The sequence below is a fragment of the Salmo trutta genome, unplaced genomic scaffold (assembly GCF_901001165.1).
Source record: "Salmo trutta unplaced genomic scaffold, fSalTru1.1, whole genome shotgun sequence".
Classification (NCBI taxonomy): domain Eukaryota; kingdom Metazoa; phylum Chordata; class Actinopteri; order Salmoniformes; family Salmonidae; genus Salmo; species Salmo trutta.
In genome coordinates this window covers 164,287-183,100 of record NW_021822713.1, presented here as the reverse complement: position 1 = coordinate 183,100, position 18,814 = coordinate 164,287, and the positions used below count along the sequence as shown (strand labels likewise).

The window sequence follows — 18,814 nt, the reverse complement described above, 5'->3', positions numbered from 1 at the left end:
TATTAACTCAGGGGGGGTGGAGACTTATGGTGCTTCCACCAAGTATTAACTCAGGGGGGGTGGAGACTTATGGTGCTTCCACCAAGTATTAACTCAGGGGGGGTGGAGACTTATGGTGCTTCCACCAAGTATTAACTCAGAGGGGGTGGAGACTTATGGTGCTTCCACCAAGTATTAACTCATGGGTGGGTGGAGACTTATGGTGCTTCCACCAAGTATTAACTCAGAGGGGGTGGAGACTTATAGTGCTTCCACCAAGTATTAACTCAGGGGGGGTGGAGACTTATGGTGCTTCCACCAAGCATTAACTCAGGGGGGTGGAGCCTTATGGTGCTTCCACCAAGTATTAACTCAGGGGGGGGGTGGAGACTTATGGTGCTTCCACCAAGTATTAACTCAGGGGGGGTGGAGACTTATTGTGCTTCCACCAAGTATTAACTCAGGGGGGGTGGAGACTTATGGTGCTTCCACCAAGTATTAAGTCGGGGGGGTGGAGACTTACGCAATTAAGATATTTATTTTTACTTAATACATTTTTGAAGAACATTTTCTTTCTTTCACTTTCAAAAATGTAGAGTAGGTTGTATAGATCTGTAGGGAAATCAAAAATACCATTTACTGTGTTATATTATCAGTAAATCAATGACTCAATAATACCATTTACTGTGTTATATTATCAGTAAATGGTATTTGGCCAATATCACCTTCAGTATCCTCTTTAGATAGCTTGTTAACATCCTGTGGTGACCCTACTCTTCCTTACCGGTGATCTTCTTCTCGAAAGAGGTTTCCCAGGCGTACATCTTGATGAGTTTGATGCAGGTGAGAACCTCGTTCATGGTGCGGACACGAGTGTCTGTGACGCTCACCGCTTTCCTCCTGAACCTTTGGATCAGTCTGGCCATGGTAAACTACAGACAACACAACAACATACTGGTCAGTCTGGCCATGGCAAACTACAGACAACATAACAACATACTGGTCAGTCTGGCCATGGTAAACTACAGACAACACAACAACATATTGGTCAGTCTGGCTATGTTAAACTACAGACGACACAACCACATACTGGTCAGTCTGGCCATGGGAAACTACAGACAACACAACAACATACTGGTCAGTCTGGCCATGGTAAACTACAGACAACACAACAACATACTGGTCAGTCTGGCCATGGTAAACTACAGACAACACAACAACATACTGGTCAGTCTGGCTATGGTAAACTACAGACGACACAACCACATACTGGTCAGTCTGGCCATGGTAAACTACAGACAACACAACAACATACTGGTCAGTCTGGCCATGGTAAACTACAGACAACACAACAACATACTGGTCAGTCTGGCCATGGTACACTACAGACAACACAGCAACATACTGATCCGTCTGGCCATGGTAAACTACAGACGACACAGGAACATACTGATCAGTCTGGCCATGGTAAACTACAGACAACACAGCAACATACTGATCAGTCTGGCCATGGTAAACTACAGACAACACAACCACATACTGGTCAGTCTGGCCATGGTAAACTACAGACGACACAGCAACATACTGATCAGTCTGGCCATGGTAAACTACAGACAACACAACAACATACTGGTCAGTCTGGCCATGGTAAACTACAGACAACACAACAACATACTGGTCAGTCTGGCCATGGTAAACTACAGACAACACAACAACATACTGGTCAGTCTGGCTATGGTAAACTACAGACGACACAACCACATACTGGTCAGTCTGGCCATGGTAAACTACAAACAACACAACAACATACTGGTCAGTCTGGCCATGGTAAACTACAGATAACACAACAACATACTGGTCAGTCTGGCCATGGTAAACTACAGACAACACAGCAACATACTGATCAGTCTGGCCATGGTAAACTACAGACGACACAGCAACATACTGATCAGTCTGGCCATGGTAAACTACAGACAACACAGCAACATACTGATCAGTCTGGCCATGGTAAACTACAGACAACACAACCACATACTGGTCAGTCTGGCCATGGTCAACTACAGACGACACAGCAACATACTGATCAGTCTGGCCATGGTAAACTACAGACAACACAGCAACATACTGATCAGTCTGGCCATGGTAAACTACAGACAACACAGCAACATACTGATCAGTCTGGCCATGGTAAACTACAGACAACACAACAACATACTGGTCAGTCTGGCTATGGCAAACTACAGACAACACAACAACATACTGGTCAGTCTGGCCATGGTAAACTACAGACAACACAACAACATACTGGTCAGTCTGGCCATGGTAAACTACAGACAACACAACAACATGCTGGTCAGTCTGGCCTGACAGAGACTCCTATGAGGGTTAGTACCTGTACGGGGATGAAGACGAGGTAGACAGAGACTTCTATGAGGGTTAGTACCTGTATGGGGATGAAGACGAGATAGACAGAGACTCCTACGAGGGTTAGTACCTGTATGGGGATGAAGACGAGGTAGACAGAGACTCCTACGAGGGCAGTGTATCCCAGGATGTAGCAGGCGTAGATGATACAGACGGTCAGCAGCACGGGGATACACAGCAGGAAGGTACCAAACAACACAGCCTCAAACATCCTGTAGCCATCACTGGTCAGCACGTTGATCATCTGGAGGGAGGAGAGGGAGGGGGAGAGAGAGAGAGGGAGGGGGAGAGAGAGAGAGAGAGGGAGAGAGAGAGAGAGAGAGAGAGGAGAGGGGAAAAAGAGAGGAGCAGGGATAGGGGGAAGAGAGAGAAAGAGGAAGGAGAGAGAGAGAGAGAGAGAGAGAGAGAGAGAGTAGAGGGGAAAAAGAGAGGAGCAGGGATAGGGGGAGAGAGAGAAAGCGGAAGGAGAGAGAGAGAGAGAGAGAGAGAGAGAGAGAGAGAAAGAGAGAGAGAGAAAGAGAGAGAGAGAAAGAGAGAGAGAGAGAGAGAGAGAGAAAGAGAGAGAGAAAGAGAGAGAGAGAAAGAGAGAGAGAGAGAGAGAGAGAGAGAGAGAGAAAGAGAGAGAGAAAGAGAGAGAAAGAGAGAGAGAGAGAGAGAGAGAGAGAGAGGTGGTGGTGAAGGAGAGAGCAGGTGAGAAGATAAGCTCAGATACATTTTGATTTTTTGGCAAGGATATATACAGGATACTACCCTCCACAACATAACAGTCTAAACCCTGTCTAACCCATTACAGTCTAAACCCTGTCTAAACCCTGTCTTAACCCAGTCTAAACCCTGTCTAAACCATTATAATCTAAACCCTGTCTAACCCATTACAGTCTAAACCCTGTCTAACCCATTACAGTGTAAACCCTGTCTAACCCATTACAGTCTAAACCCTGTCTAAACCATTACAGTCTAAACCCTGTCTAAACCCAGTCTAACCCATTATAATCTAAACCCTGTCTAACCCATTACAGTCTAAACCCTGTCTAAACCATTACAGTCTAAACCCAGTCTAAACCCTGTCTAAACCCATTACAGTCTAAACCCTGTCTAAACCCAGTCTAAACCCTGTCTAACCCATTACAGTCTAAACCCTGTCTAACCCATTACAGTCTAAACCCTGTCTAAACCCATTCTAAACCCAGTCTAAACCCAGTCTAAACCCTGTCTAAACCCAGTCTAAACCCTGTCTAAACCCTGTCTAAACTCAGTCTAAACCCTGTCTAAACCCAGTCTAAACCCTGTCTAACCCATTACAGTCTAAACCCTGTCTAAACCCAGTCTAAACCCAGTCTAAACCCAGTCTAAACCCTGTCTAAACCCTATCTAAACCCTGTATAAACCCAGTCTAAACCCAGTCTAAACCCAGTCTAAACCCAGTCTAAGCCGTGGGAGGAGGGGGGAGCGCGGTTATTGTTTTAAGTCGTACCAAGGATCCTTTTGCCATTTCATTTTGAATAATTTGTACTGTAACCGTTCGGATGCTACAGACTGTTTTGTGAGAATTTTCGGAGTGTCTCCTGGTCTGACAGACACCTCTCTAGCTCTGTCACCTTTCACCACAGATGGGGTGTCTCCTGGTCTGACAGACACCACTCTAGCTCTGACACCTTTCACCACAGATGTCTCCTGGTCTGACAGACACCTCTCTAGCTCTGTCACCTTTCACCACAGATGGGGTGTCTCCTGGTCTGACAGACACCACTCTAGCTCTGACACCTTTCACCACAGATGTCTCCTGGTCTGACAGACACCTCTCTAGCTCTGTCACCTTTCACCACAGATGGGGTGTCTCCTGGTCTGACAGACACCTCTCTAGCTCTGTCACCTTTCACCACAGATAGGGTGTCTCCTGGTCTGACAGACACCTCTCTATCTCTGATATCTTTCACCACAGATGGGGTGTCTCCTGGTCTGACAGACATCTCTCTAGCTCTGTCACCTTTCACCACAGATAGGGTGTCTCCTGGTCTGACAGACACCTCTCTATCTCTGATACCTTTCACCACAGATGGGGTGTCTCCTGGTCTGACAGACACCTCTCTAGGTCTGACACCTTTCACCGCAGATGGGGTGTCTCTGTCACCTTTCACCACAGATGGGGTGTCTCATGGTTTGTCAAATGTCTCTCTAGCTCTGACACCTTTCATCGCAGATGGGGAGGTGACACATCAGCGGTTAAAGGTGGATTGAGACGCATCCAATGCAAAACACAACTCTCTGGCTGAAACAGACACGTTGTTATGGGGAATCTCTGGCTGAAACAGACATGTTGTTATGGGGAATCTCTGGCTGAAACAGACACGTTGTTATGGGGAATCTCTGGCTGAAACAGACACATTTTCATGGGGAATCTCTGGCTGAAACAGACACATTTTTATGGGGAATCTCTGGCTGAAACAGACACATCGTTATGGGGAATCTCTGGCTGAAACAGACACGTTGTTATGGGGAATCTCTGGCTGAAACAGAGACATTGTTATGGGGAATCTCTGGCTGAAACAGACACATTGTTATGGGGAATCTCTGGCTGAAACAGACACGTTGTTATGGGGAATCTCTGGCTGAAACAGACACATTGTTATGGGGAATCTCTAGCTGAAACAGACACATTGTTATGGGGAATCTCTGTCTGAAACAGACACGTTGTTATGGGGAATCTCTGGCTGAAACAGAGACATTGTTATGGGGAATCTCTGGCTGAAACAGACACATCGTTATGGGGAATCTCTGGCTGAAATAGACACATTGTTATGGGGAATCTCTGGCTGAAACAGAGACATTGTTATGGGGAATCTCTGGCTGAAACAGACACATCGTTATGGGGAATCTCTGGCTGAAACAGACACATTGTTATGGGGAATCTCTGGCTGAAACAGACACATTGTTATGGGGAATCTCTGGCTGAAACAGACATTGACTCTAGAGGGTTAACGTGAAGAAATAAAAGTGAAATCTGTCTGAGGAATTTAGAACTTCCGGCTGTTACGTCAGGTTTCCCATGATGCTGATCTCAACAACAGGGTCAAAGTTGAATGTCTCTTGCTGCTTGCCGGCTAAGCAACGGTTATTTAAAAAGTCAAACGCCGACAAGTAAGAGGTCAAAATAAGGCTGTTTGAAAGGGGCTCATATAAACATGGCCCCCGGGGCTGTTTTTTTACAGGCAATGTGAATCCTATGTGAAAAGGTGTATATTTTTTATTTTACTAGGCAAGTCAGTTAAGAACAAATTCTTATTTTCAATGACGGCCTACCGGGGAACAGTGGGTTAACTTCCTTGTTCAGGGGCAGAACGACAGATTTTGTACCTGGTCAGCTCGGGGATTCAAACTTGCAACCTTTCAGTTACCAGTCCCAACACTCTAACCACTAGGCTACCTGCCGCCCCTCCACTCTAACCACTAGGCTACCCTGCCGCCCCTCCACTCTAACCACTAGGCTACCCTGCCGCCCCTCCACTCTAACCACTAGGCTACCCTGCCGCCCCACAGTACTGAACCCACAGAATGAAAACAGGACATTATAATGGTGACTGTGCGACTGTACCTCTCCCACAGAATGAAAACAGGACATTATAATGGTGTCTGTGTGACTGTACCTCTCCCACAGAATGAAAACAGGACATTATAATGGTGTCTGTGTGACTGTACCTCTCCCACAGAATGAAAACAGGACATTATAATGGTGTCTGTGTGACTGTACCTCTCCCACAGAATGAAAACAGGACATTATAATGGTGACTGTGTGACTGTACCTCTCCCACAGAATGAAAACAGGACATTATAATGGTGTCTGTGTGACTGTACCTCTCCCACAGAATGAAAACAGGACATTATAATGGTGTCTGTGCGACTGTACCTCTCCCACAGAGATGTTGCTGATGGATCTTAGTGAGATGATCTTCTGGAAAGCGATTATAGAGAAGCTACTCTTCACCCTGATGGCTGTCCTCAGGTTAACAGCCCACAGTAGAGAGGCAAAGAAGGCTTTAGAGAACTCTGAGATGAACAGAGCCACACACAGACCCACACCGTGGACCAGTGTAGACGTCCCAGGAGCTTCTGCATAGTTCAGGATCTCATACACCAGAACAGCCTGGAAGACACACACACACACAGACACACACACACACACACACACACACGCACGCACACACGCACACACACACACATCAATAAACAGATTTTTTTTTTTTAAATATCAATAATGTGTTAAATAAATCATCAACATCTACGCAGGAAATGAATTTATTTTAAATCACAGGACTTACCGGTCCAATAAATACAGAAAGCGTGAAGAAGATGGAGACGAGGAAGGCCACCAGTAATCTGGTCCTTTGGAAACGCATGAAGACTCCACCTAAAGAAGCTTTCTCTAGTCCCACTTTAGCTACTTCCTCCTCCCAAAGCCTCTCAAACCTACAGAGGAAAGAAGAGTCAATCAAACGCTGTCCCTTTTTTTCACAGACACAGAGCTCAACCAAAAGAAACGCCGGTCGCCAAGCACAGGGTGACAAGGGCCAAATAAAAAATGTTTTATTAATCTATTTGAATTAACATTTTAACAGTTTACTTCCCCATTTATGGCAAAAGGTGATGCTCTACGTCACATGTTTATGATGATTAACCCAGTGGACTGACCCAGTGGACTAACCCAGTGGACTAACCCAGTGGACTAACTCAGTGGACTAACCCAGTGGATTAACCCAGTGGATTAACCCAGTGGACTAACCCAGTGGACTAACTCAGTGGACTAACCCAGTGGACTAACCCAGTGGACTAACTCTTACAGATAACACCTAGGATTTAACCCAGTGGACTAACCCTGTCTGAAACCTGAAGATCTGACTAAACTCTTACAGATAACACCTTTAACATAATGACTCCCACCTTTTCCCCATTGACAGACAATACCTTGGCATTAGCTTAGCGCGCTAACTTGGGTTAACATTCCTAATGAGTCCCACCTTTTCCCATTGGTGTCGGCCCCATCATGAGAAGACAGAGACAGGGAGCTCTTGTCCAGACGGTTCCTGAACAGGCTCCACATCATGGGAGTCATCCAGGCAAACGAGGTGAAGGAGAAGAAGCCCGCATCGTCCATGGGGTTGGACCTGGACAGAAACAGACAACATCAGCGAACATCAGGAATACATCTAACATTACAGCTGCAGCACTAGGGGGGGAATCATAGGATTTACAGAGCATTCTGTTGGACATCAGGAATACATCTAACATTATAGCTGCAGCACTGGGGGGAATCATAGGATTTACAGAGCATTCTGTTGGACATCAGGAATACATCCAACATTATAGCTGCAGCACTAGGGGGGGAATCATAGGATTTACAGAGCATTCTGTTGGACATCAGGAATACATCTAACATTATAGCTGCAGCACTGGGGGGAATCATAGGATTTACAGAGCATTCTGTTGAACATCTATCCATAATGTAATCCACTGATAGAGGTTAGGGTTATTATGGGCTAGGGTTATTATGGGTTAGGGTTATTATGGGCAAGGGTTATTATGGGTTAGGGTTATTATGGGCAAGGGTTATTATGGGTTAGGGTTATTATGGGTTAGGGTTATTATGGGACAGGGTTATTATGGGGCAGGGTTATTATGGGTAGGGTTATTATGGGTTAGGGTTATTACAGGTTGGGGTTATTATGGATCAGGGTTATTATGGGTTAGGGTTATTATGGGTTAGGGTTATTATGGGCTAGGGTTATTATGGGTGGGGTTATTGTGGGTTATTATGGGTTATTATGGGTTAGGGGGTAGGGTTATTATGGGCTAGGGTTATTATGGGTTAGGGTTATTATGGGTTATCATGGGTTAGGGTTATTATCATTTACATTTACATTTGAGTCATTTAGCAGACGCTCTTATCCAGAGCGACTTACAGTAGTGAATGCATACATTTCATAAATGTTTTTTTTTATTTTTTTTTAGGGGTTAGGGGGTAGGGTTATTAGGGGGTAGGGGTAGGGTTATTAGGGGGTAGGGTTATTAGGGGGTAGGGGTTAGGGGGTAGGATTATTAGGGGTAGGGTTATTAGGGTTATTAGGGGGTAGGGATTAGGGGGTAGGGTTATTAGGGGGTAGGGGTTAGGGGGGTAGGGTTATTAGGGGGTAGAGTTATTAGGGGGTAGGGGGTAGGGTTATTAGGGGGTAGGGGGTAGGCTTATTAGGGGTAGGGTTATTAGGGGGTAGGGGTTAGGGGGTAGGGTTATTAGGGGGTAGGGTTATTAGGGGGTAGAGTTATTAGGCGGTAGGGGGTAGGGTTATTAGGGGGTAGGGGGTAGGGTTATTAGGGGGTAGGGGTAGGGTTATTAGGGGTAGGGTTATTAGGGGGTAGGGGGTAGGGGATAGGGTTATTAGGGGGTAGGGGTTAGGGGGTAGGGTTATTAGGGGGTAGGGGTTAGGGGGTAGGGTTATTAGGGGGTAGGGTTATTAGGGGTTAGGGGGTAGGGGGTAGGGTTATTAGGGGGTAGGGGTAGGGTTATTAGGGGGTAGGGTTATTAGGGGGTAGGGGGTAGGGTTATTAGGGGTGTAGGGGGTTGGGTTATTAGGGGGTAGGGTTATTAGGGGGTAGGGTTATTAGGGGGTAGGGGGTAGGGTAATTAGGGGGTAGGGGTTAGGGGGTAGGGTTATTAGGGGGTAGGGGTTAGGGGGTAGGGATTATGGGGTAGGGGTATTAGGGGGTAGGGTTATTAGGGGGTAGGGTTATTAGGGGGTAGGGGTTAGGGGGTAGGGTTATTAGGGGGTAGGGGGTAGGGAGTAGGGTTATTAGGGGGTAGGGTTATTAGGGGGGTAGGGGGTAGGGTTATTAGGGGGTAGGGGGTAGGGAGTAGGGTTTATTAGGGGGTAGGGTTATTAGGGGGTAGGGTTATTAGGGGGTAGGGGGTAGGGTTATAGGGGGTAAGGGGTTAGGGGGTAGGGTTATTAGGGGTAGGGGTTCTTAGGGGGTAGGGTTATTAGGGGGTAGGGGGTAGGGGTTATTAGGGGGGTTAGGGGGTAGGGAGTAGGGTTATTAGGGGGTAGGGTTATTAGGGGGTAGGGTTATTAGGGGGTAGGGGGTAGGGTTATTAGGGGGTAGGGTTATTAGGGGTAGGGGTTATTAGGGGGTAGGGTTATAGGGGTAGGGTTAGTTAGGTATTAGGGGGTAGGGGGTAGGGTTATTAGGGGGTAGGGGTTAGGGGTAGGGTTATTAGGGGGTAGGGTTATTAGGGGGTAGGGTTATTAGGGGGTAGGGGGTAGGGTTATTAGGGGGTAGGGGTTAGGGGGTAGGGTTATTAGGGGGTAGGGGGTAGGGTTATTAGGGGGTTAGGGGGTAGGGGTTTAGGGGGTAGGGTTATTGGGGGTAGGGTTATTAGGGGGTAGGGTTATTAGGGGGTAGGGGGGTAGGGTTATTAGGGGGTAGGGGTTAGGGGGTAGGGTTATTAGGGGGTAGGGTTATTAGGGGGTAGGGGGTAGGGTTATTAGGGGGTAGGGGTTAGGGGGTAGGGTTATTAGGGGGTAGGGGGTAGGGTTATTAGGGGGTAGGGGTTAGGGGGTAGGGTTATTAGGGGGTAGGGTTATTAGGGGGTAGGGTTATTAGGGGGTAGGGGGTAGGGTATTAGGGGGTAGGGGTTAGGGGTAGGGTTATTAGGGGGTAGGGTTATTAGGGGGTAGGGTTATTAGGGGGTAGGGGGTAGGGTTATTAGGGGGTAGGGGTTAGGGGGTAGGGTTATTAGGGGGTAGGGTTATTAGGGGGTAGGGTTATTAGGGGGTAGGGGGTAGGGTTATTAGGGGGTAGGGGTTAGGGGGTAGGGTTATTAGGGGGTAGGGGTTAGGGGGTAGGGGTATTAGGGGGGTAGGGTAGGGTTGGGGGGTAGGGGTTAGGGGGTAGGGTTATTAGGGGGTAGGGTTATTAGGGGTAGGGGTTAGGGGGTAGGGTTATTAGGGGGTAGGGGGTAGGGTTATTAGGGGGTAGGGGTTAGGGGGGTAGGGTTATTAGGGGGTAGGGTTATTAGGGGGTAGGGGTTAGGGGGTAGGGTTATTAGGGTGTAGGGGTGTGTAGTTGGGACCTACCTGTTTGAGAAGCGGAATGGGATCATGTTCTGCAGGCTGGTGTGGTACTTGAGGTATTTGTTGGGAGGGGGGTCCTCTTCTCTGTAGTCCAGGGACGGTAGACCCTCTGGATTCATCTCCATGGTGGCATTAGATTCACAATTCCATATAAGACTGTCACTTCTTTTCCTCTTTACATGGAGAAAGGGGGGAGAGAGACAATTATAACAAGCCTTTATATCAAATGTACCGTCAAAGAGTGTACCGTAACCAAGGAGGGGACATATGTACCCCAAGCTTCAATGGCAGAATCAAAGACAACAACAACCACAGGGAAACAAGATGGCAGAGAGAGAAAGACCCCAGGGAAACAAGATGGCAGAGAGAGAAAGACCCCAGGGAAACAAGATGGCAGAGAGAAAGAGAGCGAAAGACCACAGGGAAACAAGATGGCAGAGAGAGAGAGAGAGAGAGAGAGAGAGAAAGACCCCAGGGAAACAAGATGGCAGAGAGAAAGAGAGCGAAAGACCACAGGGAAACAAGATGGCAGAGAGAGAGAGAGAGAGAGAGAAAGACCACAGGGAAACAAGATGGAAGAGAGAAAGAGAGACAGAGATGGAATCAAATGGCAAATATATTCAAGAGAATAAACTTTTTCCCAAACACAAAGTGGCTAAACTCTGGTGCGCAAACACTAGGCCCTGGAGGTGTTGTCAGAGGACAAACACTAGGCCCTGGAGGTGTTGTCAGAGGACAGACACTAGGCCCTGGAGCTGTTGTCAGAGGACAGACACTAGGCCCTGGAGCTGTTGTCAGAGGACAGACACTTGGCCCTGGAGCTGTTGTCAGAGGACAGACACTAGGCCCTGGAGCTGTTGTCAGAGGACAGACACTTGGCCCTGGAGCTGTTGTCAGAGGACAAACACTAGGCCCTGGAGCTGTTGTCAGAGGACAAACACTAGGCCCTGGAGGTGTTGTCAGAGGACAGACACTAGGCCCTGGAGCTGTTGTCAGTGGACAGACACTAGGCCCTGGAGCTGTTGTAAGAGGACAAACACTAGGCTCTGGAGCTGTTGTCAGAGGACAGACACTAGGCCCTGGAGCTATTGTCAGAGGACAAACACTAGGCCCTGGAGCTGTTGTCAGAGGACAAACACTAGGCCCTGGAGCTGTTGTCAGAGGACAGACACTAGGCCCTGGAGCTGTTGTCAGAGGACAAACACTAGGCTCTGGAGCTGTTGTCAGAGGACAGACACTAGGCCCTGGAGCTATTGTCAGAGGACAAACACTAGGCCCTGGAGCTGTTGTCAGAGGACAGACACTAGGCCCTGGAGCTGTTGTCAAAGGACAGACACTAGGCCCTGGAGCTGTTGTAAGAGGACAAACACTAGGCCCTGGAGCTGTTGTCAGAGGACAAACACTAGGCCCTGGAGCTGTTGTCAGAGGACAGACACTAGGCCCTGGAGCTGTTGTAAGAGGACAAACACTAGGCCCTGGAGCTGTTGTCAGAGGACAAACACTAGGCCCTGGAGCTGTTGTCAGAGGACAGACACTAGGCCCTGGAGCTGTTGTCAGAGGACAGACTAGCGTCCCCCAGTCACACCATAAGGGGCACAAACGACCTGAGGGCCCAGCAGGAAAGGGAGCGATTGAAAAAGCTTCTTCTACTTTCCCCCAACGCACAAGTGGTTACATCCACCCTGCTACCACGAAAAGACTTCCACCCTGCATTTCCCTGGACTGAGGCCCAGACCAGCGAGACACCCTCCCAGACCTGCAAAGACCCCCCCCCCCCCCAAGGACCTGCACCGAGAGAACCCATGCCACACCCCTACACCAAGACCACAGCATCACCAGCCACACCCCAACCAGCTGAGACCCACCCAAACAAACCCACCCAAACAAACAAACCCAAACAAACCCACCGCTACACCAGCCCAAGCCCCATCCTGCGACAGGCCCAAACCCCACCAGGCCCAACCCCCACCAGGCCCAAACCCCATCCTGCGACAGGCCCAACCCCCACCAGGCCCAACCCCCACCAGGCCCAACCCCCACTAATACACCAGCCCAAGACCCATCCTGCAACAGGCCCAACCCCCACTAATACACCAGCCCAAACCCCATCCTGAGACAGGACCAACCCCCACTAATAAACCTACCCAAGCCCCATCCTGAGACAGACCCAACCCCCACTAATAAACCCACCCAAGCCCCATCCTGAGACAGACCCAACCCTCACTAATAAACCCACCCAAGCCCCATCCTGAGACAGACCCAACACCCCACTAATAAACCCACCCAAGCCCCATCCTGAGACAGACCCAACACCCCACTAATAAACCCACCCAAGCCCCATCCTGAGACAGACCCAACCCCCACTAATAAACCCACCCAACCCCCATCCTGAGACAGACCCAACCCCCACTAATAAACCCTCCCAAGCCCCATCCTGAGACAGGCCCAACCCCCACTAATAAACCCACCCAAGCCCCATCCTGAGACAGACCTAACCCCCACTAATAAACCCACCCAAGCCCCATCCTGAGACAGACCCAACCCCCACTAATAAACCCACCAAGCCCCATCCTGAGACAGACCCAACTCCCACTAATAAACCCACCCAACCCCCATCCTGAGACAGACCCAACCCCCACTAATACACCAGCCCAAACCCCATCCTGAGACAGACCCAACCCTCACTAATAAACCCACCCAAGCCCCATCCTGAGACAGACCCAACCCCCACTAATAAACCCACCCAAGCCCCATCCTGAGACAGACCCAACCCCCACTAATAAACCCGCCCAACCCCCATCCTGCGACCTAAGAGGTATGTATCAGATGCTCAACATGCTCTGCTCACACCTACTGTGATGGTCCATGAAAACAACACTAGACACTATGGAACACAAAGCTTTTACTATCTCATCCTGGAATAAACAAGGTTTGAGGTCATCTGTCTTTGGCCTAAAGAGGAGGAACCCAGAATTCATCAAATAAATCAGAAATACAGACATTATCATCCTACAAGAAACATGGTATAGAGGAGATGGACCCACTGGTTGCCCTCTAGGTTACAGAGAGCTGGTAGTCCCATCCACCACACTACCAGGTGGGTGGTATAGAGGAGATGGGCCCACTGGTTGCCCTCTAGGTTACAGAGAGCTGGTTGTCCCATCCACCAAACTACCAGGTAAGAAACATGGTATAGAGGAGACGGACCCACTGGTTGCCCTCTAGGTTACAGAGAGCTGGTAGTCCCATCCACCAAACTACCAGGTAAGAAACATGGTATAGAGGAGACGGACCCACTGGTTGTCCTCTAGGTTACAGAGAGTTGGTAGTCCCATCCACCACACTACCAGGTGGGTGGTATAGAGGAGACGGACCCACTGGTTGTCCTTTAGGTTACAGAGAGCTGGTAGTCCCATCCACCACGCTACCAAGTGTGAAACAGGGAAGAGACTCAGGGGGTATGCTAATTTGGTATAGAGCAGACCTAACCCACTCTATTAAATTAATCAAAACAGGAACATTTTACATCTGGCTAGAAATTAATAAGGAAATTATCTCAACAGAGAAAAATGTCCTCATTCGTACTACCTATATCCCCCCACTAGAATCCCCATACTTTAACGATGACAGCTTTTCCACCCTAGAGGGGGAGATCAACCATTTCCAGGCCCAGGGACATGTACTAGTCTGTGGTGACCTAAATACCAGAACTGGACAAGAACCTGACATCCTCAGCACACAGGGGGACAAACACTTACCTGGAGGTGACAGCATTCTCTCCCCCGTATGCCCCCCTAGACACAACTACGCTGGGTATGTACATAGTCAATGGTAGGATTCTAGGGGACTCCTATGGTAGGTACACATATAAACTCAGCAAAAAAAGAAACGTCCTCTCACTGTCAACTGCGTTTATTTTCAGCAAACTTAACATGTGTAAATATTTGAAAGAACATAACAAGATTCAACAACTAAGACATAAACTGAACAAGTTCCACAGACATGTGACTAACAGAAATTGAACAATGTGTCCCTGAACAAAGGGGGGATCAAAATCAAAAGTAACAGTCAGTATCTGGTGTGGCCACCAGCTGCATTAAGCACTGCAGTGCATCTCCTCCTCATGGACTGCACCAGATATGCCAGTTCTTGCTGTGAGATGTTTCCCCACTCTTCCACCAAGCCACCTGCAAGTTCCCGGACATTTCTGGGGGGAATGGCCCTAGCCCTCACCCTTCGATTCAACAGGTCCCAGACATGCTCAATGGGATTAAGATCCGGGCTCTTCGCTGGCCATGGCAGAACACTGACATTCCTGTCTTCATACACAGAATGAGCAGTATGGCTGGTGGCACTGTCATGCTGGAGGGTCATGTCAGGATGAGCCTGCAGGAAGGGTACCACATGAGGGAGGAGGATGTCTTCCCTGTAACGCACAGCGTTGAGATTGCCTGCAATGACAACAAGCTCAGTCCGATGATGCTGTGACACACCGCCCCAGACCATGATGGACCCTCCACCTCCAAATCGATCCCGCTCCAGAGTACAAGCCTCGGTGTAACACTCATTCCATCGACGATAAACGCGAATCCGACCATCACCCCTGGTGAGACAAAAACGCGACTCATCAGTGAAAAGCCCTTTTTGCCAGTCCTGTCTGGTCCAGCGCCGGTGGGTTTGTGCACATAGGCGACATTGTTGCGGACAGTCTGAGCTCTGATGGAGGGATTGTGCGTTCCTGGTGTAACTCAGGGAGTTGTTGTTGCCATCCTGTACCTGTCCCGCAGGGTGTGATGTTCGGATGTACCGATCCTGTGCAGGTGTTGTTACACGTGGTCTGCCACTGGGAGGACCATCAGCTGTCCGTCCTGTCTCCCTGTAGCGCTGTCTTAGGCGTCTCACAGTACGGACATTGCAATTTATTGCCCTGGCCACATCTGCAGTCCTCATACCTCCTTGCAGCATGCCTAAGGCACGTTCACGCAGATGAGCAGGGACCCTGGGCATCTATCTTTTGGTGTTTTTCAGAGTCAGTAGAAAGGCCTCTTTAATGTCCTAAGTTTTCATAACTGTTTATTTAAAAAAAAAAAATTAAAACACCTTTATTTAACCAGGTAGGCAAGTTGAGAACAAGTTCTCATTTACAACTGCGACCTGGCCAAGATAAAGCAAAGCAGTTCGACACATACAACAACACAGAGTTACACATGGAATAAACAAACACACAATCAGTAATACAGTAGAAAAGGTCTATATACACAGTGTGTGCAAATGAGGTAAGGCAAGGGAGGTAAGGCAATAAATAGGCCATAGTGGCGAAGTAATTACAAAATAGCAATTAAACACTGGAGTGATAGATGTGCAGAAGATGAATGTGTAAGTAGAGATACTGGGGTGCAAAGCACCAAAATAAATAAATAAATAAATACAGTATGGGGATGAGGTAGATAGATGGGCTGTTTATAGATGGGCTATGTACAGGTGCAGTGATCTGTGAGCTTCTCTGACAGCTGATGCTTAAAGAAATATCAGTCTCTAGCTTCAGGGATTTTTGCAGTTTGTTCCAGTCATTTGAAGGAAAGGCGGCCAAAGGGGGTGTTGGATTTGGGGATGACCAGTGAAATATACCTGCTGGAGCGCGTGCTATGGGTGGGTGCTGCTATGGTGACCAATGAGCTGAGATAAGGCGGAGCTTTACCAAGCAAAGACTTGTAGATGACCTGGAGCCAGTGGGTTTGGCGACGAGTATGAAGCGAGGGCCAGCCAACGAGAGCGTACAGGTCGCAGTGGTGGGTAGTATATGGGGCTTTGGTGACAAAAGGATGGCACTGTGATAGACTGCAGCCAATTTGTTGAGTAGAGTGTTGGAGGCTATTTTGTAAATGACATCGCCGAAGTCAAGGATGGTTAGGATGGTCAGTTTTACAAGGGTATGTTTGGCAGCATGAGTGAAGGATGCTTTGTTGCGAAATAGGAAGCCGATTCTAGATTTAATTTTGGATTGGAGATGCTTAACGTGAGTCTGGAAGGAGAGTTTACAGTCTAACCAGACACCTAGGTATTTGTAGTTGTCCACAAATTCTAAGTCAGAACCGTCCAGAGTAGTGATGCTAGAAGGGCGGGCAGGTGCAGGCAGCGATCAGTTGAAGAACATGCATTTAGTTTTACTTGCATTTAAGAGCAGTTGGAGGCCACGGAAGGAGAGTTGTATGGCATTGAAGCTCGTCTGGAGGTTAGTTAACACAGTGTCCAAAGAGGGGCCAGAAGTAAACAGAATGGTGTCGTCTGCGTAGAGGTGGATCAGAGAATCACCAGCAGCAAGAGTGACATCATTGACGTATACAGAGAAGAGAGTCGGCCCGGGAATTGAACCCTGTGGCACCCCCATAGAGACTGCCAGAGGTCCGGACAACAGGCCCTCTGATTTGACACACGGAACTCTATCAGAGAAGTAGTTGGTGAACCAGGTGAGGCAGTCATTTGAGAAACCAAGGCTGTTGAGTCTGCCGATAAGAATGTGGTGATTGACAGAGTCGAAAGCCTTGGCCAGCTCAATGAATACGGCTGCATAGTATTGTCTCTTATCAATGGCGGTTATGATATTGTTTAGGACCTTGAGCGTGGCTGAGGTGCACCCATGACCAGCTCTGAAACCAGATTGCATAGCGGAGAATGTACGGTGGGATTCGAAATGGTCGGTAATCTGTTTGTTAACTTGGCTTTCGAAGACCTTAGAAAGGCAGGGTAGGATAGATATAGGTCTGTAGCAGTTTGGGTCTAGAGTGCCTCCCCCTTTGAAGAGGGGGATGACCGCGGCAGCTTTTCAATCTTTGGGAATATCAGACAATACGGAAGAGAGGTTGAACAGGCTAGTAATAGGGGTGGCAACAATTTCGGCAGATAATTTTAGAAAGAGAGGGTCCAGATTGTCTAGCCCGGCAGCTCTTTCAGAACATCAGCTATCTGGATTTGGGTAAAGGAGAAATGGGGGAGGCTTGAGCGAGTTGTTGTGGGGGGTGCAGGGCTGTTGACCGGGGTAGGGGTAGCCAGGTGGAAAGCATGGCCAGACAGGTCTGGAGTGAACCAAGGGCTATATCTGTTCCTGGTTCGACATTTTTTGATTGGGGCATGCTTATTTAAGATGGTGAGGAAGGCACTTTTAAAGAACAACCAGGCATCCTCTACTGACGGGATGAGGTCAATATCATTCCAGGATACCCCGGCCAGGTCGATAAGAAAGGCCTGCTCGCTGAAGTGTTTTAGGGAGCGTTTGACAGTGATGAGGGGTGGTCGTTTGAAGGGGGGAAAATTGGTTAGGATGATATCTATGAGGGTGCCCGTGTTTACGGATTTGGGGTTGTACCTGGTAGGTTCATTGATAATTTGTGTGAGATTGAGGGCATCAAGCTTAGATTGTAGGATGGCCGGGGTGTTAAGCATGTCCCAGTTTAGGTCACCTAGCAGCACGAGCTCTGAAGATAGATGGGGGGCAATCAATTCACATATGGTGTCCAGGGCACAGCTGGGGGCAGAAGGTGGTCTATAGCAAGCGGCAATGGTGAGAGACTTGGAAAGGTGGATTTTTAAAAGTAGAAGCTCGAAATGTTTGGGTACAGACCTGGATAGTAAGACAGAACTCTGCAGGTTATCTCTGCAGTAGATTGCAACTCCGGCCCCTTTGGCAGTTCTATCTTGGCGGAAAATGTTATAGTTAGGGATGGATATTTCAGGGTTTTTGGTGGTTTTCCTAAGCCAGGATTCAGACACAGCTAAGACATCTGGGTTGGCAGACTGTGCTAAAGCAGTGAGGTAAACAAACTTGTAATGTTAACATGCATGAAACCAAGGCTTTTACGGTTACAGAAGTCAACAAATGAGAGCGCGTGGGGAATGGGAGTGGAGCTAGGTACTGCAGGGATTAACCTCTACATCACCAGAGGAACAGAGGAGGAGTAGGGTAAGGGTACGGCTAAAGGCTATAAGAACTGGTCATCTAGTACGTTCAGAACAGAGAGTAAAAGGAGCAGATTTCTGGGAGCGATAGAATAGATTCAAGGTATAATGTACAGACAGAGGTATGGTAGGATGTGAATAAAGTGGAGGTAAACCTAGGTATTGAGTGATGATGCGAGAGATATTGTCTCTAGAAACATCATTTAAACCAGGTGATATCACCGCATGTGTGGGAGGTGGAACTAAAGGCTTAGCTAAGGCATATCGAGCAGGGTTAGAGGCTCTACAGTGAAATAAGACTAATCACTAACCAGGACAGCAATGGACGAGGCATATTG

General features: G+C 48.2%; 1 protein-coding gene across 1 annotated transcript in view; it reads right to left on the bottom strand.

The window, feature by feature from the left end:
- The window catches only part of LOC115183973 (multidrug resistance-associated protein 9), a gene marked incomplete in the record, with an annotated part of 116,097 nt that overhangs the window by 93,801 nt on the left and 3,482 nt on the right, over positions 1 to 18,814 (bottom strand). The window contains 6 exon segments of the mRNA XM_029744959.1: positions 764 to 911; positions 2,474 to 2,647; positions 6,308 to 6,544; positions 6,720 to 6,867; positions 7,416 to 7,562; positions 10,527 to 10,696. Coding sequence (XP_029600819.1) covers positions 764 to 911; positions 2,474 to 2,647; positions 6,308 to 6,544; positions 6,720 to 6,867; positions 7,416 to 7,562; positions 10,527 to 10,696 — 1,024 coding nt within the window.